The sequence below is a fragment of the Euwallacea similis genome, chromosome 2 (genome assembly GCF_039881205.1).
Source record: "Euwallacea similis isolate ESF13 chromosome 2, ESF131.1, whole genome shotgun sequence".
NCBI lineage: Eukaryota > Metazoa > Arthropoda > Insecta > Coleoptera > Curculionidae > Euwallacea > Euwallacea similis.
Window position 1 is genome coordinate 6,761,844 of NC_089610.1, and position 22,345 is coordinate 6,784,188.

The following is a 22,345-nucleotide window of genomic DNA, read 5'->3' on the forward strand; positions in this document are numbered from 1 at the left end:
ATAGGTAAGTAGACACTTATAAATAATTAAAACAATTTTCAATCAATACAAATCAAATACTCTTTATTTAATAATGATTCAAATTTAAACACTCTCAAATCCAGATATAAGTATGAACTAAAGACCACAAAAAACTAAAAATGTGATATGTTTTGGTGATGTCACAAAAAATTAGGTACAAAAATGGTACTAGTAAGTTTTAACCTGAACTACATTTTAATGTAAACATTGCAGCTGCATGGTAGAGAAACGAATTCCTAAACTTAAATCTAAACATCAGTCATAACAATGTTTTATCATTGAGAAATTAAGGCACTGCAACTATCAGCACATAAACAAGCTAATCATTATCAGAGGCATTATTTTCTTCAGAGTTCTTTTCAATTTTCTCTGGGGATAATTCACCATTGTCGTCTTCATCAAGCATTTCCTGAAAATAAAGAAAAATGATGTTAAAGTCAAATCACTCTTTATTTTTCTCCCAGTAGATTATAAAAATTTTGTATAAAGTTTTAAGACAAATTAAATTTAAAAAATGTGGGAGATGGCAGGTCATATGATAGTTAAATACTGAGATCAAATTAGATTTGTAACACTCTTGGAAACAAAATTTAACAGATCGCTGAAACATCCTGAATTAATCAAAGTTTGTGCTAATAAGACAAGGATAGTGATGAAGGACTATATTTGATGTCATGGAACAAAATTAAATGGAAAAAGGTTCTTACTTGAAAGACTTTTACTAAATGTCGAGACTCCTCTAGCATTTCTTTACATATTTTATTTTCTTCTTGTAGATGCTCAATGTTTTCTTTTAGCTTCTCTATTTCATGTAAACTGGTATCCAAAAACTCTTGTCTCTTTTCTGCCAATCTTTTCCAATAGTCAGTTGATGCTTCTTCACCTGTTATATCATCAATGTTGGTAATGTATCTTTCAGTTTGTGTTTCCTGATTCACAAGCATAGGTTTTGACTTTTTGGCTTCAGTTACTCTAAAAAAAAAAAATTTTGCTTTTAAACCTGGGGTCACAAACGCTTACTTAGTGAGACATGAGAGTTGATTTAGATTCTACAAAATAAGAATTTACATAAATCATCAAACCATATATTTGACACTGTTAATGTCGTAATTCTGCTAATCTTTAAACTTTTTAAGATTTCTTTTATTAAACTGAAAAATGTCATATATAATACATTGACGTTGAGGTTATGACTTATAATTAAAGGAATTTTAATAATAGTCCAATAGTACATACAAAGGTTTTAAGTCCTTGCCTACCATAGGCCTTCCGGCCAAGTTCTCTTTGTCAATGGCTGTAGGTTGGATGGTTCTCAAGCTTTTCCTTGTGTTCTTGACATTCTCCTTAAATCGTTAACAAATGAGAAGGAACCAGAAATAAGGAAAAATATTTGCATTTTACCTGTTGTACTTCTGGATCGATTTTGATAAGGACTTTTTTGGTTTGATCAGTTTTCATCATGCTTTAATGACTTCGTCGATACCAATCGCATAAAATGAATTTTACCAGTAAGTCGTTCTATTATTTAAAAAAATACCTATATGTACATGTGCATTAATAACTAATATAAACACGAGAAATTAATGAAAATGAAAGTGGAAATTGATGGTTTTGTGGACCCCTGCACTCATTGACATGAGTCATGCTATGTCATGTCATAGTGTGACTAATTAACTGTCATTGTTAATCCTTAAAGTTGAGCTCCAAAAACGGACGTGCCGTATAACGATATTTTGTTGTCATTTGTCGTATTCAGCTGGTACGTATATTATTGCTTTGATTTCTTCGTTTATGTTATGTTTTCATCGTTCACAATTTTCGCAACACTTCTACAAACTTCTTTGTTATAATTCAATAAAGACAAAGAAGAAAAAATGTAGATAATCTCGATAGGTTAATCAATCCCTACCTGCATAAACAGCATGTGTAGATACGTAGGGAGTAATCATAGGTTTTAACGAATCAGGACCAGGATACCCTCTCATACAGAGTTGTTTTTCAACAAATCTACCATAGCAGCACATTATTTTACTAGAAACAACCAACATGCATAATTCTGAGGACGAATTCTGGAACACCAGCAGCCATTCTGGATTCAGTTTTGATGATGAAGATGAAGGTTTTGCTGCCAGTACTTCAAGTGATATTTTATTCAAAGTAGCTCCAGAGTTATCTTCAGGACTTCCCATATATGCACTTATCTCCAAAACTAGCTTAGATTTCATATTAAATGACATTGTTTCAACTTATCAAACAGCAGCTCCCACAGTGGAGGATACTATCAGGAGAATGATCAATGGCCACAATTTTAATTTAAGTGCCTATATCAGATTTAATGATAAAATTAAGCTGTTAGAGAAAGCTTTAGAGACATGTGATGCCAATGTAATAATCAAAGTGATATTGTTCTTAAAAGCCACATTAAAGAGTAATATTTTTTACCACCAGCTCTCTAAGTTGAAGATGGCTGTGAAACATTATGCTCACTACTTATTAATGCGAAGTCAATTTGATGGTGTCGCAGATTTGTATATGGCCACAGGAAACAGTTTCAACATGAAGCACTTATATTATCTAATTGGACAAGGTGTTACGAACAAATCTATTTTATCTAAAAAGCTGGAACAATTTACAATGGAGCATTTACAAAGAACATACACCAGTGATGATAAACTAGAAATGTATGACCACATTAATTTAATAAAATTCCAAAATGAACACAACTGCTATGCAAAATCTGTAGTCTCACAACTTGCAGTATTGTTCAAGCAAGAATTAACAAATCACAAGGGACTTGAGAAGTCATTGGAATTTAAAAAAATATTTAAAATAGATGAGATGGCTTATGACTGGACATTGTTAAATGTCTTAGCATCTATGACTTTGTGGATGCACATTAATGACATGTTCCTAAAAAATAATTGGCTGAACAAAAAACGAGTTTTAAAAACATCAATATCTCCAGGTGTCTTCTTACTTGGTCTAAGTCGCCACAATCCACCAAAGGATGTGCTAGAGACATTTTTGAGTTGCATATCTGATATAGAAAAAGCACTTGAAATTGCCAATAAGTTACAATGCCATACTTTCATCATTCAAAGTTATGTGAGTCAAAAAGACAGATTAGCTTTACTGACTTACAAAGAAAAAGTTCCATTTCAGAGTTCAGACTATTGCTTAATAGACAGTGCCTTGCAGTGTTCAATAAAACAGTGGAAAAATTAAGTTTACCTATTAACAGGAGTTTTATTGCTTCTTCTGTTACTTTATGAAAATGTGTATTTTTTTATGCTTAAGTACTTATTGAAAAAATGTTATTAAATTATATTAATTAAATTTGTATCCATATGTGTATGTTTGTTATTTGTTTTAACTTTGAACCACTCCACAAATGAATATATTTTTTGCTAATCAAATATTAGTATCTTGATATTTTAAATACTACATAAAACTACAATAAAAAGTACGTTTCTTCTTGAGAATGGTTCATTTAATCATCATCAATCAGGTGTACCTTCTTTTAGCATCTATTGTTAGTAAATTGTAAATAACATTAGAAAAACACGAACGTCATCTCTGGACATTTGCAGAAGTAAATTTCAATAAGTTCATGCTGAAATTATTACCTCGCCTGTAGTTCGGTCGTAAACTGGCTTGGTCTGTTACTATTCTCGTTATGTAATATACTATTACGTAATAAACACGTAACGTAAGATGTTGCATACAACGTTCTATATCCGATTTCACCTTGAATTGTTCATAACTTAACTTTCCAGTTAAATTAATTATTAGTTTAATTATTAATTTAATTCTTAAGTTAAATTAATAAACCTCCAAAAATACCTTAATCATTTAAAAAAATTCATATCCGTCAGTCACTGTTCAGTAACTGTCGGTTCTACAGTAAAATGCAGGCTACCTACTTCGTACTATAACTAAAATTAATCATTTTACGATCACAAAACAGTATCATAAAGAGCTTTTATAATGCCCAACCTGTCAAGTTCTTTCCAAAATGTCAAAAACCACATTAAAAAAGTCAAAAAAAGACAATTCTGACATTGACAAGATGGAACTCCAACTTCCACATGTGTTTGTGTGTGGTTGTGTGCACTTCTGGCAAAACTGATTTTTTTTCAGCAAAGTCTTACAGTGTTACTTTTAATAGTTTCACAAAAGATTAAAAGTTACATACAGACTAGTCCAAAATGAGTACTATACTAGAAAAAATTGCTGCTATTGAAGCCGAAGTAAGTTTTCCTTTCTGGTACAGGACAAAAATATCTGCCTCTCCTGTTCTTCCTAAATATGGAGATATTCACTGGTTTGGGTTTTAGATGGCAAGAACTCAAAAAAATAAGGCAACAGCTGGTCATTTAGGTCTCTTGAAGGCAAGACTTGCTAAACTTCGACGTGAACTTATAACTCCAAAAGGTGGTGGTGGAGGCACTGGTGAAGGTAAAGTGATATATACATCACATCTGCTTAGTGTCAGCCTCATTTGTTTACATTTAATTATACAGGTTTTGATGTAGCCAAAACAGGAGATGCCAGAGTTGGATTTGTGGGTTTTCCCTCTGTAGGGAAGTCAACCTTATTAAGTAATCTTGCAGGAGTATATTCTGAAGTTGCTGCTTATGAGTTCACAACACTTACAACTGTGCCAGGTTGTATTAAATACAAAGGTGCTAAAATACAGGTCAGGATGCAAAACTCTTGTAGTACTCTATAAATTTATTTTTTGAGTAATACATATAGAGAATTTATAGAGTAAAATCAGAAATTAAAAGTGAATAAAAATATTAAAAATTTACTTTATTCTCACTTTAAATTTTAAAACCCTAGCCCTATCTAAACTGTAGCAATCACTTTTGTATTGTAATTCCTGTGTCACCCAGTATGTAGTTAATCTTATTTGAATTATTTTAGTTGCTGGATTTGCCTGGAATTATAGAAGGAGCTAAAGATGGTAAAGGTCGCGGCAGGCAAGTAATAGCAGTTGCTAGGACATGCAGTTTAATTTTTCTCTGTCTTGACGTGTTAAAACCCTTGGTACACAAAAAATTAATAGAACATGAATTAGAAGGCTTTGGTTTGCGCCTGAACAAGCAACCACCAAATATTTATTTTAAAAGGAAAGATAAAGGAGGAATTAATTTAAACTGTATGGTAAGTGTTACTCTTGCTTCAACACATCTTAGGATCAACTTTTCAATGTTCACTTAGAGAGCAACAGTTGTTAGTGAGCAAATAACTCGCTGACATGTTTTTCAAATTGAAGTTAAGCTTAACCAACGATTGAAGTACATTTATATGAAACACCACTATAAATGACACCAACACTTTGACTAATGGAAGAGCTTGATACCTTTTGGCATATTTTTCCATGGATTTTTCATTTTTTGTAGGTTCCACAGTCCGAATTAGACTCAGACACTGTTAAAACAATTTTATCTGAATACAAAATTCATAATGCAGATGTTACATTGAAATATGATGCTACTAGTGATGACCTGATTGATGTCATTGAAGGAAATCGTATTTATGTGCCTTGCATTTATATTTTGAATAAAATTGGTAGTGAACAGTTTGTCAAATAAAAATTGAATATTTATTGGTAACTTTTAGATCAAATTAGCATTGAAGAACTGGATGTTATATACAAAATACCCCATTGCGTGCCTATATCAGCCCATCATAAGTGGAATTTCGATGATTTGTTGGAGAAGATGTGGGAATATTTGAAATTAGTGAGGATGTAACGAATAAGGAGCCCACTATCTTTTTAGTGTTTTATATCATTAATTTTTTAGATACACAAAACCCAAAGGGCAGTTGCCAGACTACAATTCGCCTATTGTACTGCATTCTGAACATATTTCTGTGGAAGACTTTTGTAATAAATTGCATAGAACTATTGTAAAAGAGTTTAAGTAGTAAGTAGTACTTAATTTTCTCTTTAACCTGTTTTTATTCTTACTACTAATCATGAATCCATATTTATTTTTACTATTTTAATGTTGCAGATACTATATTTTTTCTATTTCAGTGCACTTGTATGGGGGTCATCTGTTAAGCACCAACCGCAAAAAGTTGGCTTGGATCATATATTAGCGGATGAAGATGTAGTGCAAATCGTTAAGAAAGTGTGAAAAATTAATGTCTGTTGAAAGATGCTCACACATCCAAACTTTAAATGCCGGATTCTTATAAGGAGATGTGAATATGTATTTGGTATTGAACTTCCTTTTTAAGGATAGGTGCGGGATTTTTAATAATAACAAGGAACTCCAATTACTCTGATTAATAAATGATACATTTCACGTTGAAAGATTATATAGTTCCCAATCCTTGCTCTGTCCCTTGACCATCTTCAAATCCATACATTCAACATTATACTATCTGAATTGTATTTATCTATTTTACCGTCACTGGTATATATTCATCAAGCAGTACTACTGCAAAAACAGCTATAGTTTTTGCAGTCTTTTGATGTAACTCTGCATTTGTCAATTTGTTTGGTCGCTACAAACTGCAGAACTTAACATTAATTTTTAACCCCCTTTCTTCCAGCGTTCCATGGGGAGGATATCTGCTTCCAGCATATTTCACTTGTCCGGCCACATCACCCCTTTCTTTTTTTGATCCCGTAATTAAGAGGAAAATTGTATATGCAGGGTGCCTCAGAAACAATGGTATAAATGAATGCTGGATGGTAGAAGGTAAAAAAAATTCGAACGATTCAACTAAACTTGTTTTGTAAAAATATTGTTTGTTTCCATTCTACACAGTGTCAAAGCAATTTTTTAACTTCTGTAAGTTGAGACTAAATCTTACAATAAAAAAAAATATTCTTGGGAGGGTTTTTGGGTACGATAAATTATAATTAAAAACAGATATCTGTAGTTAACATGTACTTTAACGAAATTAATATCTTTATTTGAACTAAGACCATTACTTATTTGAAACAGGGCTTGGATATTGTTTTTGATAGTATTTACACTATCTTGAATATTATCCGATAAGTCCTTTCTGCTGATAGGGATTTATATATTAATGAGTTAAAAAACTTTAATCGTTGCTCGCCATGGCATTAAAAATGCACACATGAATTAATAATAATTTTTGGCTTGAGCCACAACTATGTAATTAGTAACATATTCCAAGGTAATTAAGTTCTTGGTCGCAAAGACTGTTTCTTTTACAGATTTTTATTAACACCAACAATATTAAATTAGATATCTTCTACCTTAGTTAGAAACTGTTATTGACAATTAGCACGATCCCACGCTAATTTGCTCTAAGAAATATCCATCCGCACAGTTATTATACTACAATTTGAATAATTTTCCGTTAAACCTACCGTAAAGGAAACAAATTGATGCACTAAGACCCACTCATTTCTTTATTGAAGAAGTCGTTGGGAAACAATAAAATGTATGAATCATGTATCAATTTAACGCAAATTTCGTTCAAGTTTTTTGTCCAATTTTAAATGCCATAGAAAATTTAAGTAACTAAGTCACGTCTTAATGGCAAGGTCAGATATACATACATATGTTTTGTTCATAGAAGAACAATCAGAAATTTTATTAATTCCAGATGTAATTTCTTGCTTTGGGGAAATAGAATATTTTTGTGTGAATTGCTTTTCTTACTGGGCATTTTTATTTTCAATTATCTTACCGGTAAACGGCCATTTGGCTAATATGGACATTTGAATGAAGATATGGAAATCGCCTTTATTCTTTCAAATGATACATCAACTATCTTTGCGCAACACCGATGTCTTAGAAAGATTGACCGCTTCAAAGACTTATGAATTTTAATATCTTGGCGGATGTGTAGTAGGCTGTTCATCATAAGCCAACATTCTTTTAGGTGTTGTCATTCCGCCTCTCGACGTAAAAAAATTGCAAATACTCATATGATATGTATTTAACTGAAATCCATAGGGATTGAGTCAATTTACAGCATATTATTTTTTAATTACTTAGTTTATCATTTATTTTATGTAACTATTATTTATAATTGTCGGTAGCCACCTCATATGATACGATGTCCCAGCTTTCCTTTTTCTATGATAATGGCACACTCATGTCTTATTTGATACCACTTAATGCATTCGTTGCAAAGCCAAAAGAAGCAGCTAATGCCAAACCTTGGAGATATTTTTCAAATAGCGGCTTATCGCACGTGGGGGCTAATAACACAATCCGACATACCTCATCTGCAAAAGAGATTCGTCCTTGTATTTACTGCCTTTAATGATGTTTAAAATTCTGTCGAAATCCAAGTGCAACTAAGGTATTTAAAGTCATTGTTGTCTATTGTTGCTTTTAATTGATGTGAAGATGTTCGATAGGTGCATAGGTTAAAGTTTTGGTGCGACGTTTAAGTTAACACATATTGAACATACATATATTGAAATCAATATCATATTTGAAATAACATTTTATAAGAGGTAAGTTTTTTATTGTAATTATTAAAACTACTTATTTAACGGAAAAAATATTTGCTTGTTTATGCGCTTTTGATTTCCCACTGTTAATCGATACATGTCATTTACTTTCCATTTTCTTAATAAGAGATGTTAGTTTTTTGCGAAATATTTGTTCTAGAAATCAAATTTATCGTATTCGAAATGGCATCTTACCAATTGATTGTCCTTCTTTCCCTCTTGGTCTTGCTGAATGTTTGCAAAGTTTATGAAACAGCTCCACAATTTACACAAAGGGGAAATCTCAGGGAAGATGAGACTCCACAGCCGGTAAGAATTTATTGTAATTTTCACTTTTCAGAGTTTACAATTAAATTCGATATTTTTTCAAATTAGTTTTCACAATAAAGCGTAACGTTTTGAGATAGATACAGTCTTACATTTTTTGAGAAGGCAGTAAGGTGTAGGGTGTAGGCGAACGTTCCTCTAAAATTATATTTTTTTCACTTTAAAATAACCTTTTTGTTGTTGAATTTTTTTAATGTTTTTTTGTAGTATAACTACCAATATAAGGTGGACAGCCCCCAATCCCGAACTCTGTTCGGTAAATCAGAGAGTGGAGACAGCCAAGGTAGAGTAGTTGGTAACTACTACGTGCTCCTTCCCGATGGTAGATTAATGAATGTAGAATACACGGTTGATGGAGAATCTGGATTCGTCCCTAAAATCACGTTTAGTCCTGCAAATGCCCAAGGAACGCCCGCCAGTACCCGCCTAGGGTGAAGGAAGATAATAACGCATATTACGATTTTTCTCAATAATTTTATATAAATATTTCGGTTATTATGCCATCCTTCCTAAGTTGAAAACCAATATAACTCATGCTTTAATTACATATACTTTATTGTTTTTAAACATCGTTTTATCTTATCTAGAGTCATGAATTTAGACTGCATACGTGTGATATGGAGTGTAGATAATTACATTTATTGGTATTGATCAGCCACTTTCGAGGCCAGTGGTGCCAGCTAAGCACCTAAAAAAGGGTGTATATGAATGACAACAGATACATAAATAAGAACATATAAAAATAACTCTCTGCCGTGAAGGCTGTTGCCACATTGGCTACACAGGTCCTAACAGTGGGAAAACAAGAAAATTAGACATTACGATGTAATATTTTATATTATCACAACATAAACAAACAAAAAACTATTTACAAGCTCACAACAAAACAATATATTATAATTGATATTTCAATAGTAAAATATTTGGTATTGATGGCATTACCTGCAAAATCTACCTATAACCACAAAAATGAGAGTTTTTATATATTTTTTCAAAATTTGCACTTAATCTATTATCCTTATTCATAGCGGGGTCTGAACAGTGTTATGTTTATTTTTTCATTGGGTTAGTTAGTTTATTTGGTTGTAACTGCTTACTTGATTTTGGCATACTTTTCTAGAGGGAATAGCTTCTCCCACTCATTATATCGTTTTTCGTATAGTTTTTCTTGCATAGTGAGTTTGTTACCGATGTCCAAATATTTCTGAGTTTTTGTGGTGAATGGTTCCCATTTCACGTTGTCAAGTCTGTCGTTAGGTGTGGGAATGGGATTGCTGTAAACGAAAAAACATTTAAAAATTTTCAATATTTTGATCAAATATTAATTTCTCGTAATTAAAGCGCACAATGGATCATACAATAATTAAATTTAAATAAGGAAATGTATCATTAAACACGTACATATCTCTACTTTCTGAATATATATAAGTAAAGCAATGAACTTACCCATATTTAGCGAAGTTGGCATGCAAACTTGTGAGTTTGCTAACCATTTCGACCTCTTTTGGAGTGGTTTCTTTGAATTGTGGGAAGAGCTTCGATGTGTAGAAAAGATAGATTAAGTCATCATGGTGAGCGACACCTATATTTAATGATGAAATAGTATAAAATTCTATTTGTTTGAATTCCTGATAGAGTATCGCGATGATTCGTCGTTGCTTACCATATGGTTTGGTGTTATTGCTGTCAGGAGTGTAGAAATAGCTGTATCTTCCCTGGTAGCTGAACTTATAGTAGAAAGTGCTGGCGTTGTTTTTTTCACTGATTAATTTAACAGCCCTGTTCACGCCAAAACCTACAGTGGAGTCTGCGTAAATCTGAAATAAAACAATACTTTTTAAAGGCACATTTCAAATCTGAAGAAAACTCTACCTCTCCAAGCTTACTTAACAGGGACTTATTTACGGGCTTGTCATCCAGATAATACTTTCTAATACTCTTGCTGACAGTCTTTGATAGATCGGTATTTCTTTCATATAAGAAAGCAATCGGAGCAACTTCTTCCCACTTTTCATTAAGCTGCTTCAGAAGGGTTTCATTGTAAATTACATCTGAAAAACTTAAAAAATGAGCAATAGCAAAGTTTAATCCTGAAGACTCACTGAAAGCCCTTTGAGCAAACTCGTCAGTAGTAACTCCAGCGATAAATGGAACTTTATGGAATTCCCCATTTTGAATTAGAGTTATGGGATGTGCGGTTAAAAATCGTGCCTGACCAAAGTCTTTCTCCATTACTGGACTCCAAATTACGACTGGATCGATGCCGAATTCCTAAAAAACATTAAAGGTGCAATGAAAATATTAATTGTGTAAATAAACTTACAAGAAATTTGGGCAATGATTCGCCTAATTCATTGGCTGGTTTTGTTTTAAGACACTTCACGATATTTGCAGAGGTGTCATCAGGACATCCTACAAATTTGGCTTGTCTCTTAGCCAATGCTAGTTGTTCATGTCCTAACGGTCGTTGAGAAGTTGGCGATCCACTCATGGAAATGGCCTTGTGAAACAAACCTTTCGAAGGATATCAATACCTGATATAAAATTATTAAACGGAATGCTCTCTTAAATACCTGCAGACATAGGGGAAACCATGTGCAATATGACGCTTACTGCTCCAGCACTGTATCCTTGAATAGTTACTGAATTAGGGTCTCCACCAAAACCTTCTATGTTCTGTTTTACCCATTTCAAGGCTTGAACTTGATCCTTGAGGCCGTTGTTTCCTGGAGCTTCCTTTTCACCTGTCGCCAAAAATCCTGCATGGGCAAAAATTTGAAGTTTAAAATAATTCTTTTGTTAGTGAAAAATAGTTAACCTAATGTGCCCAATCGGTAGTTAAAAGTTACCAGCACAATTTCTTGATCCATAAAATATTGAGGGCCTTCCCAATAGCTGGCTGAGCCTACGCTGTAAAATCCTCCAGGATGAATGTGTACTATTACTGGTCGTTTTACATTTTTATCTGTTGCTGTTGGTAGCTATAAGAAGTGTTAATGCATAAAAGAAATTTAGAGATAATGACCTTATTGCGTAGTTACCTTTGTTGAGTAAACATTGAGAAACAAACAGTCTTCTGAAGTTGGGTCAGTGGTTGGTTGTGGACACAAAGGTGGGTCGGCTGTGGCATTGTAGATACCATCATGTTTTTCTATTGGGACGGTAGGCTAAATACGTATATATAATTTTTCAACAAATATGCATATATCAATAGAACGCATTCATATATGTATAAACCCCTCTCCATGCCCCAAAATTCCGAGGGAAGCATAAACATACCGGAGAAATTAGTTCTTACCTGGAATCTAAGTTCGTTTATAGGTGCTTTGGCGTATCGAATCCCCCGGAAGGAGTAAATTTGTTTTCCTAGTCTAGATTGGATCACAGTCCCTTTAATCGGACCCAATGGGGTAGTTACTATTGGGTTCTCACCCTCAGTGCTGGGAGCTGCATTGCTGTCTGCATGCACAATGGTTAGTGATAATGCCAAAATGGCAGAGATGATTAGAGTTATTTGGTACATTCTGAAACGGATTGCTGAACATGAACAAAAAAAGACCAGATATTTCGAACTTTCTATCAGGTCTTACCTTAAATACTCAAACTCATCCTAACGTGGACAGCACTTACTAACGTTAAACTCGCACTGACACCCACAATATAAGCTAATCTCGGTTATATATTAAGTACCTAATAATATATAGAATGCAAATTGTTTAAGTGGCTAAATTTTTTATTGAATAATTGTCCAAGAATTCTTCCAGAGCCGCTCCTAAATGCGGTCTATTTAGACTGCAAATCCACTTTTGTTTGTGGTCTTTTTGTGAATTATTTATATATGATTGTTGCAAGACCTCATTTACTTCAACTACTTGAATTTTTCAATACCATAAGTTTTCCTCTGACATATGACTACAATAGCACACGTTTTTTATTATTCTATAAATTATTTTATTTTATAGCACTGGGTAGTTAAACTTATCTTTTTTAATAGTAATGTTACAAAATGATCCAGTCTCGAACCATTTTAGATGTTTAACATTTACATTGGATTTTCATAATGCACACTGATATATACTGGGTGATCTACTCTCAATGCAGCATCCGGCAATGTTAAATCTATTACAGATAATTCGAACCATTGATTTTTGAAGTACATTCCGTATAATGTTCGCTATTTTGAAACCGTAATACCAATTATCTTACATCACATCACTTTGCTACCAAATCAATGTCTGCAATTGCTTAAACACTATCGAGTCCTGAATTGAAAATAGATGACCCTGTGACAAATTTTTTATGTGTTTTTCTACTGACTTATAAATTGCAGCCCTCGTTGTAACTAAATGATACTAATCAGAAAAAAGGTAATAACTTTTGAAAATTATCAATATGTTTAAGTGAAATATGGTAAAAAAAACTTCAGTAAACTAAAGTGTTTTATAACATTTTATCAGTAGGTAACTGTATACAACCGATTGGTTTTTAAATTTCTTACTTACATTTTTACATCGAAATATGACAAAAGTATATAATTATATCAATGAATGTGAGAATTTAAACATATTTTTCCAATTATGCTTCAAGGCAACTGAGGACTTTTCCACTCAAAAGTGGAAGCGTATATTGAAATTTAATATAGTGGAACGGGGCAAGGGCCCAATTCAAACATCACCTACGTCAAATTTCTTGTACAAAGTACTGAACCACATTTGAGATATGTGAATTTTTATTGTATCACTATGTAGAGCATTACAAAACAGTGATTTATGAAAATACTCTAGATTATACTCAGGCGACTTGATCCGCAACGTCACTATGCTTACTGGCTACCTTCTGGATGTCTACTACGGAATTGTCAATGGATAATTCTAGAATTTTCGGCTCAGTTGAATTTTCTTCAGTCGCATCGCATTTTCAGGCATATTGTTCCCATCTTGAAGCAATATTGGAGGAAATCTGTCTCTTGTTACTTTTATAGGATTCAATTGTCCCAGCAACGTCCTGTTCCTATTCTTTTTCTCTTTAGAAGCATGCTGAACCATGATAAAATATGTAGATTTGTCTTTTTCGGCCATATTCTACCAACTGGCTCCTGCCATTTTAGAAATTTGGCTGCAAGTCAGACCGCTCTTAGATCGGTGAAATTTGGACAGGAAGTTGAAAAAATGAATTTTTTGATACTTTTCCCGAAATTACTCCGGATTTAGAACTCCGATTTTGGGACCCGCTATCCGCTATTTACATTCGAGTCTAATAGAGTTAGACCAAACAGTTTAAATATGGATATTTATAATTTCTCGCAATTTTAATTAACAAAAATATTGACAATTTGTCACATATCCTATTTTTGTACTTACCTGAATTTCTACCTATTTTAGGTGATGAAATGCATCTTCCGTCTGTTTTTTAAAGCTACATAAGACGCCATTTCTTCTTCCTCTATTCCAGAGGCGGATTTAGAAGCAATTTTAATTAGGTGAAAAGCAAATTTATGTGGTCCTGAGTGTATTTACATAATGTTTTAAATCCTAGCAATTTCTCAAATTTATTTTTTCTACTTATTCTTTCTCTGGATCTGGTTATTATTACATCAAAACTCAGACAGAAACAGAAAATCCACAAAAGTTCAAGATTCACATATCTTCCACTTCATTCGATTGTTGCTGTAAGATAATTTTTCATTGTAATGGCCGGTTCTTACTTGAAAATTTATTCCCATGTGGGTTTTTTACAGTAGTAAGAACCAGTGGTGTATTTGTTTCCTCGGAGTTTCTACGAATTTTCGGACTTGCACTCGAAGTGGTACAAGCCTATTGAACCATGTTAATTTAGTCTTCTTCGATATTTGCCGAACCATTATTCCATAACTAGCTTAGCTGCACCTACTTAATAAATACAGGTCTTCGAATTTCTAATGGTTATTCTAATTTGCAATAAAGAGATGTCTCAGGATCATGAAAGCGTCCGTAAGGCAATTTTCTAATTCCGCCCAATTTATTTATTTTATCCACTTTGGAACTTTCCTAAGCACTACAACTCAATCATCAGCTCCAGCACGGTTTTATTACATACAGGGTGATATGCAACGCAATGGACATAGACCAGGTGCGTGTTATAGAACATCGAAAAAGTCGATTTTTTATATGAAAATTTTATCTTATATTTTAAAATGTTTTTTTAATTCTGTATTTCAGAAATTGTTTAACATAGAACAAAATTTGAAAATTATTTTTTAAAGACATCTTGTAATTGATCATCGACAATAAATATTAACGTGCAGTAAAGTATTGTGTGCACGTGCGCAGGAAAAAAATTTAGACGGTGATGCCACCATTACCATGCGGGTAATGCGGCCATTACCTCACGTCAGTAGGAAAATTCATAAAATAAATAAACCTTATTCTATTACTTTTTATTAGTTCTATATTCTCAATTTAAAAACTTAATTTAAAAGTAACTAAAAACAAGTATTCACTTATTCCGTACTGCGGGCAAACTTTTTAATATTCGCCCAAATATACAATATTTGTCTGTGTAAAAGACAAATATTTTATAAGATTTTTATTCGCAATTCGACATATAAATATTACAGCTTGAAGGCGTACTTTTACCGATATAAAGTTACCTAATTTATATGTACTCCGGGCAGGGCTCCAAATAACCTTTCGCAAATAAAATCTTCATTTCCAGGAAAATATTTCCTTCCAGACACGAATGGGCTGTAAACTGCTTTTAAAATGTACATTTTTGTTTTCGTTCAAAGAGATTGAGAGACATTTTAATATTGATTTTTATGCTATTTTTATTTTTTGGTTTAAAAATCTGGTACAGTTCTAATTCAGTTAAGCGCATCTTCAACAACGGATTTAAGCTTTAAGGTCCATTATTAGTTCTGATTAAGTTAGCATGAGGATACAATATAACATCCGTAACAGTCTTAGGACTTCATCGTGGTGATCTTTTCATTAGAGACATATTAAACAGGAATCAGAATTCTGTAGCAATAAATACCTGGTTTTAAATTTAAAAAAAAATGCCATAAAAATGTTAATATATCCAAGGAAGAAATGAAACGAAAAAGTAGTAATTAAATTTAGTCACCCTTCGGTTTTGTGCTTTATTTATTAGTTCCACCCATCAGTTATTGGACCCTTCAGTTTTCAATGTTAGATATTTAGTGTGTATGTTTTAACTTAAACACACTTCCCCATTATCAAGTATTGTGTTTCTACATCGTCAAGAAAACAAAAACAGACCCTTCTACTCATTAAAATTATAGCATAATGAAAGAGAGGCGCCACTTCCGTTCTTTTCACCCTTGTAATATTGCCCTTGCTTAAGCCTTACATTGTTTGTGTTACCAGGGTAACGACATAATATAAACGTCAGTAATCACAACAAATAACCCATTTGAGAAGTGTCTCATTTGTCTTTCAAAGTATTTACCTGGTGTTTACAGAGCCTTTTAAACCCTTTAAGAAGAGGCGACTATTAATTTATATATTTAAGTAGCTTTCTGTGTTTTTATTCGTTAAAATATGTTAAAGAGTCCCGAAAACGAACAGGAGAAATTAAAATTGAATGGGGATAAGGTAAATAATTTAGTAAATGGAAACACTGCTTACAATTTTTTTGTGAGCTCTTTAAAATATCGCTAGTAGAAAAGAATATGTAAAATTTCTCATAGAAATAGTGGTATATCTTATATTACTGAAAATACGGATAGTTAGAGTTATACGGGGCGAATCATAATTAAGTTGAAAGTTTTTAAGTATACAGAATTTCCATATTTCAACTGGTAATATGTCAAGTACCACTCTTATGATACTATTTTATTCATTGTAATGGATTAAAACAAATATCATGTTTTAGATTAATTTAGAACAGAGGCCACCCAACAAATTGATCACTGCAAGTGCTAAAAGCCAGGCCTTTTTAAATAAGTGTTTTACCAGACCGGTTTCTGCCTTACCTTCTTTACCTTTTGATGACAAAGTGAGTTTAAAATATTTTAAAATCAATATGTTTATGTAAGTGATTTAAGTATTACGATGAATAAGTTTTCAGGTACTAAAAGGGGACTAAAATCTCAAAAGGTAACCTATTCTAAAAAATTGAGTTAAATATGTATTTTTATTTTTAATAACTAAAACACCTACGCCATAGCGACATAAACTTCTTACCCTAATTTGACGCGTTCTGCGGAACACCCTGTAGTCAATGATTAACGAGATAAATATTGCACTCCATTTTCTAGTTTTGTCGATACAGTAAATAACAGGATTCGCTCACCCCCTTTTAATTCATGTTTAATCGAGGTAAAAAATTCATTTTGTACTATCGCTATTTAATTTAGAGGCAGCTCAACACTCAATAATTGCAACTGACATTTCCGTTGAAATTACTTATTTAAATTACGTACTTTCTCAATGTATATGTGAATATGCATATTCGCTCTTTCTAGGACGATGAACTCTCTAGAAGGAGCCACAGGCCTTTTTCAGCTGGCTATATACCTAAGAAAGCGCCATATTTATTTAAAGGATATTTAGGGAGTAGTCTAGAGAGCTTTGACGGTACAAACGTTTCCTTATAAACTGATTGAATATAATATTAACATATTAACAACCTATTTGTCAGAAGAACTTCCTTCAACAAACTTATACAAAAATTTGTACTCCGAACAAATCAAATCTTGGAAGTCATACAAACCGATCAAGACGAAGGGAAATAGTGAGAGCAGTTCAGATTTCCCAGCTGTAAGCAAAGAAAATACTTGCGAATTGAGCAGTTGTTCACTTTCTTCAGACGAAGCCACTCACAATGCTGAAGAATTGACTAATGGTAATACAACTTCAACACTAAGTATTAGACATGAGTTACTAGTAACAATTTCAGAATCAAACGGGTTGCTGCCTGGCTTAGTCTCTAAGCCACCTGTACCAGTGAAAAAATTGGACATTAGCACTTCATGTTTTGATACTAGCCCAAAAAGTGCTCTTAATGCGTATTTTGATATAAAGTATGATGTACTATTAATGGAAGATAAAACTAAGTCTGTTACATCCTGTGACCCAGTTGCAGTAAACTCTAATGCAAACATCAAAGATAATGAGTACTTTTCCTTCCAATCTTATGACGAGAAAGATGGTTTTGAAAGTCGTAATGATTCACAAATTTACGAAATTTCAGAAACAAATGTTCCAATTGACGACACAGAAACAGGAACATACCAGAATTGGATCAATAAGAAGGTTGAGAAAACTGAATCTAAAACCAAGTACTTACAAGAGCTGAAGAATGATCATGAAGCGAGCACCTCCAATTTTACTGACAACACAAAAATTGTCGACAAATGGGCTAAAAAAGAAGAAAGCTTCCCTAATATTTCCGACTTAGACTTAGATGAAATTTTTGAAGATGAAACTGATAAGAAATTTGAAAAATTCTTTGAACTGGATTTGCGAAAATTGAATCCAGGGCCATTATTTAGCAGTGTGGATAATAAAACCAAAATCACAATTAAGCCAAAACGTAACTCTACTGTTCTTGCTAGTTACTGTACTTCCAAAGAAAATGACAGTGCCAAGAAATATTCAACCCAAAAATCAAAATTACTACCATACAAGAAGTCTGACCAAAAGCCAAAATTTGTGGTCAAACAAGTTAAGGGTGGTAAAGATTGTAGTGAGGCTACGAGGAAATCTCCAGAAGTTGAGACTTGGATCGCTCGTAGTCCTAAGGAAGGTGAGACAAAAAAGGCAAGTTTTCTGGATTTTTTGAACAACATAAGCGAAATTGAAGAGTTTAGTGGCAATGGTAACACTTGCAGTGGCAAAGAATCTACAAGTAAAAGTCGGGAGGATGAAAAAGTTAGTTCTGGGGAGAGTTTGGATGATATTGTCTCAATTTTAGAGGCGTTGGAGAATGAGGATAAAAAGTCTCGTAAGTACTACTAATGGGCCTTTATTATTAAATCTTTAATTACTAAAAATAACCCATTAAAATCAGATTTTATTTCAGATTTGAAAATAGCATCCGTAAAAAATTTGGTGGATAATACATTGAACCGGTATGCAGTTGAAGACAATGGGTCCGATATCAACCACACTAATTCTAGTCAGATGGATGACAAACCTAAAGAAAACATAGTTCTTAATTCCAATGGTCTCGGAAGTAATAATGAGGACATAAAAAAAAATAAAGACAACAACGAGCGATGTGTAACATTTTCGCCAGTTGTAACTCAGAGAAGTTTTGAATTACATAATGATAATGATATTCCGGACAGTTTCTTCGGCAATAACAACCGGCCTTGTAAAAATAAGAAGGATGAGAATGATTATAACAAGGCATTAAGCTGGGATTCTGCCTTCTCCAATAATACCATTGGCGGTAATTACAAGTACGTTTGTTCTCCATATATTCCAATATTTACTATAATAATGTATGACATTTGTAGTGAACTACTTTCATTTTTGGATGAAATGGATAGAAATAGTTCGAAATCGATACTGAGGGCTAAGGAGAATGCGGCTTTAACTGCAAATATGGAGGAGTCATCCATTAACTTAGACACAATTCCTCGGTAATAGTTATTTACCTAAGAAGTACGGAAAGTGATACACACTGTATTTTAACGAATTCGAAAAGACACTTTTTCACGTACTTAGGTACAATATTTTTTCTATGAACGTATGTGTGTCACCTTTATTGTTTTCTGTATGTTTCATTAAATATTAGCGAGCGGTAAAGTCATTCTACCGCACAAAAGTAGAAAAAGTAGGGGATTTTCTAAAATACGTAATTCAACTTTTAGTTAATTTCTATTAAAATCTCATCTTTGTTTCATATTTCCAACATATTCTATGAATCATTCTTTCAGCTTAGATGATTTGAGCTCATTGACTAAACCAGAATTGGCTCGCCATTTAATTGACTTGAGTCTGAGCTTAAAAGACAAAACTTCTTCTATTAGTTTATTGCAAAATGAACTATCTACTTTAAGAGAACAGATCATGAAACAGAATAAAGACACTGAAGTGCTCATGAAACAGAAACTTAAACATCAAAAAGACGATTATGAAGGAGTCGTAAAAAGACATCAGAAGTTTATTGATCAATTAATTGCAGACAAGAGAGCTTTAAATCAACAGTGTGAAGGACTAATACAAGAGATGAAGGTTTAAGAAAACGAACATGTTTTGCAGGTATTTTAGTATGCTTTTCAGGTCTTAGAAGATCGATACAATACAAATATGAAGGCTCAAGAACATAAACATCAAGTAGAGTTCAAGAAGTTGAAAGAAATGCATGTAGCCAGTGAGAAAATTAAACGGGACCGATGGATTGCAGGAAAAACTCAGAAAATCAAGGTTAGTTAAATTAATATTTAGAGTGAAAAAATCGACGCAGGCTTGTAGGAACTTACGGTAAAGAGTATAGAACCAGAAATCCAAAGTATGGAGAAGCGTCAGCAACAAGAACTTACAGATTTGAGACAATTGCATAAAAGGGAAATTGAAGATTTGGAGCTAAAGTCTGCAAGAAAGCTACAGCAACAGTGTGAATCCTTACGAGAGAAATTAGTTGAAGAAAGGGAAAAGGCCCTTGCACATGAAAGAGAAGTCATGAGGCAAAGATACGAGAAACTGGTTGAATCTGAAGAAAAAGGTTACCAGGAACAGAGAAGACGTCTACAAACTGATCATGCAACTCGAATCAAAGAGTGCGAAGAACGGGAAGCTCAAGCTTTGCTGGAAAAAGAGAAAGCTATCAGACAGGCACAACAAGAGTTTGATGATCGCACACAGGTGGTCACACTGTAGCTTATGTTTCTTTTTTGATTCTTTAACTTTTAGGTCCTAATAAGGCGACAGGCTAATGAAATAAAGTTATTGAAGGAAGCCTCTCAAATGGAGTTCGAAACCTGGCAATCTAATTTCAAGAAGCAACAGCTTAATATGCTGCTAGAGAAGGAGGGTGCTATTAGGGAACAATGCCGACGAGAAAGGGATAAGGAAATTGAAAACGTTATTGAGAGGTTGGAGAATGATGCAAGTGAGAATAAGGCGCAAATGGAGCAGAGCACTGAGAACAGAATAAAGTGTGTTTCAACCTGTACCAATACCTGAAATAACTTTGTGAGAGATTGAATTTACCCTCAAATGGAAAAGTAAATGATGGAATATTGCATAAATCTGACGTTGTGCACTATTGTACTAGGGCTTAAATGTCAGGACATGTCTAAGACACCCTATTACTGTCATAAGTGAAATAACTTACTGAGGGATTGAAATTGTGAGAACTTATGAGAAAGAAATTTAAACACTACTAGAATAGTATACAATGTCAGACAATGCGATTTATTTTCCCATGTTGCGGTAGATTCAATACTTTACGAAGTTAGTTCAAATATAGGGTGCACCAAATTTCTTTTACTGTTTATATTCACCTCATTTGAAATTAGCCGGACATTGTATAATGTTAAAAATTATTATAATGTGTACAATTTAATACTCATGCGGTTCTATAAAAGCGTTGAAATAATCTATTACAGGCGACTTAGAGAGAAATACGAAAAAGAAATTAAAGATCTGGAAATAGCTGAAAAAGAGTCAAAAACTAAATTCATAGATACAAAAAAGAAATTACTTGAAAGTGAAGAGATCATTATAGGTCTTAAAGCAACAACCAAACAATTGGAGAGCCAACTTTCCGAATTTAGACAAGTAAGTTGTTGTACAAGCATTTAAACTGGTTAATCTAAATATTTGCCATATTTCAGTTGTCGGAAAACTTTACTAAAGACAAGGAAGATATAAAAGATTTATTAAGAAAAGAAATGAACGACGAAGTTCGCACTTTGGAAAAAGAAATAGCTCACTTGAAGAACAATCGTGATAAGGAGATCCAACAGTTATATTCTAGGTAAATTGTACGTAATATTGCACGTTAAATTTTCAAGAACCTATATTATTATCACTAACTCATAACATTCATACCCATATCCGCTCACATGAACATATTCTTCCATATTTAAATATTTCATTACTCGCAAAATTACTTTTGAAAACGTTTCTACTTCCTAAATTGCTCCCTTTATATGTCTTTATGTGTGTATACATCTTGAGTTATTTGGAGAAATCCATTTTTAGGATTAAAGTGTCCGTGGCCAGAAAAGATGAGATTTTAAACGAGTTGCAGATTGAACATAAAGCATTACAGGAGAAATGTATTTACCTGGAAAATATGCTCGAGCAGCAACGGAAAGAATATTTGATAAAGTAACTGTGGTGATAACACAACGGAAACTATTCGAAATTTAAGGTTAAAATGTATGGTGAACTAAGTGTTTGTTGGTAAGTATATGAGTTTGAGTCTATGGTTCCTAGATAGTTACTTTCAATGAATTGATTTTAAGTTGTAATGATACCTTCTATACCAGTGGCGGTTACTATAGTTTTTTAGTGATAGGTAGTTGAACCCTTTGTAAAGAGTAGTTCTAACTCAGAATAGTGGGTAATTTCACCG

The 22,345-nt window shown here is 33.1% G+C and overlaps 6 protein-coding genes across 7 annotated transcripts; 4 read left to right on the forward strand and 2 right to left on the reverse strand.

The window, feature by feature from the left end:
• Window positions 1–46: 46 nt before the first annotated feature.
• Window positions 47–1,590, reverse strand: geminin (geminin DNA replication inhibitor). The gene is made up of 4 exons (XM_066405252.1): window positions 1,423–1,590; window positions 1,258–1,364; window positions 729–993; window positions 47–430 (listed from the first exon to the last, which is right to left on the reverse strand). The coding sequence occupies exons 1-4, from the start codon at window positions 1,480–1,482 to the stop codon at window positions 341–343; spliced, it is 522 nt and encodes a 173-aa protein (XP_066261349.1). The 5' UTR covers window positions 1,483–1,590; the 3' UTR covers window positions 47–340.
• Window positions 1,591–1,803: 213 nt separating this feature from the next.
• Vps16B (Vacuolar protein sorting 16B) lies at window positions 1,804–3,371 on the forward strand. The gene has a single exon (XM_066405244.1). It carries the CDS (start codon window positions 2,068–2,070, stop codon window positions 3,244–3,246), a length of 1,179 nt encoding a protein of 392 aa, XP_066261341.1. The 5' UTR covers window positions 1,804–2,067; the 3' UTR covers window positions 3,247–3,371.
• A 740-nt stretch (window positions 3,372–4,111) lies between these two features.
• Window positions 4,112–6,343, forward strand: 128up (GTP-binding protein 128up). Its single transcript, XM_066405466.1, has 8 exons — window positions 4,112–4,271; window positions 4,359–4,479; window positions 4,545–4,720; window positions 4,951–5,190; window positions 5,430–5,598; window positions 5,650–5,779; window positions 5,835–5,957; window positions 6,071–6,343. Exons 1-8 carry the CDS (start codon window positions 4,230–4,232, stop codon window positions 6,171–6,173), a joined length of 1,104 nt encoding a protein of 367 aa, XP_066261563.1. The 5' UTR covers window positions 4,112–4,229; the 3' UTR covers window positions 6,174–6,343.
• A 2,032-nt stretch (window positions 6,344–8,375) lies between these two features.
• Window positions 8,376–9,351, forward strand: LOC136419549 (pro-resilin-like). Of its 2 annotated transcripts, XM_066405979.1 has the most exons (3): window positions 8,376–8,485; window positions 8,643–8,791; window positions 9,017–9,351. In XM_066405979.1, the coding sequence occupies exons 2-3, from the start codon at window positions 8,666–8,668 to the stop codon at window positions 9,242–9,244; spliced, it is 354 nt and encodes a 117-aa protein (XP_066262076.1). In that variant the 5' UTR covers window positions 8,376–8,485; window positions 8,643–8,665; the 3' UTR covers window positions 9,245–9,351. The 2 variants fall into 2 exon arrangements, with proteins under 2 accessions (XP_066262076.1, XP_066262074.1); XM_066405977.1 differs by lacking the exon at window positions 8,376–8,485 and having other exon boundaries at window positions 8,597–8,791.
• A 278-nt stretch (window positions 9,352–9,629) lies between these two features.
• Window positions 9,630–12,554, reverse strand: LOC136419548 (juvenile hormone esterase-like). The gene is made up of 11 exons (XM_066405976.1): window positions 12,400–12,554; window positions 12,108–12,333; window positions 11,851–11,976; window positions 11,628–11,790; window positions 11,383–11,568; window positions 11,133–11,323; window positions 10,912–11,080; window positions 10,682–10,860; window positions 10,473–10,626; window positions 10,256–10,391; window positions 9,630–10,083 (listed from the first exon to the last, which is right to left on the reverse strand). Exons 2-11 carry the CDS (start codon window positions 12,330–12,332, stop codon window positions 9,903–9,905), a joined length of 1,710 nt encoding a protein of 569 aa, XP_066262073.1. The 5' UTR covers window position 12,333; window positions 12,400–12,554; the 3' UTR covers window positions 9,630–9,902.
• A 3,661-nt stretch (window positions 12,555–16,215) lies between these two features.
• dila (dilatory) lies at window positions 16,216–22,257 on the forward strand. The gene is made up of 14 exons (XM_066405618.1): window positions 16,216–16,404; window positions 16,685–16,807; window positions 17,277–17,388; window positions 17,453–17,656; window positions 17,711–18,757; window positions 18,836–19,217; window positions 19,275–19,400; window positions 19,698–19,995; window positions 20,044–20,187; window positions 20,236–20,625; window positions 20,674–20,918; window positions 21,372–21,543; window positions 21,600–21,742; window positions 21,970–22,257. The coding sequence occupies exons 1-14, from the start codon at window positions 16,351–16,353 to the stop codon at window positions 22,100–22,102; spliced, it is 3,573 nt and encodes a 1,190-aa protein (XP_066261715.1). The 5' UTR covers window positions 16,216–16,350; the 3' UTR covers window positions 22,103–22,257.
• Window positions 22,258–22,345: the final 88 nt, after the last annotated feature.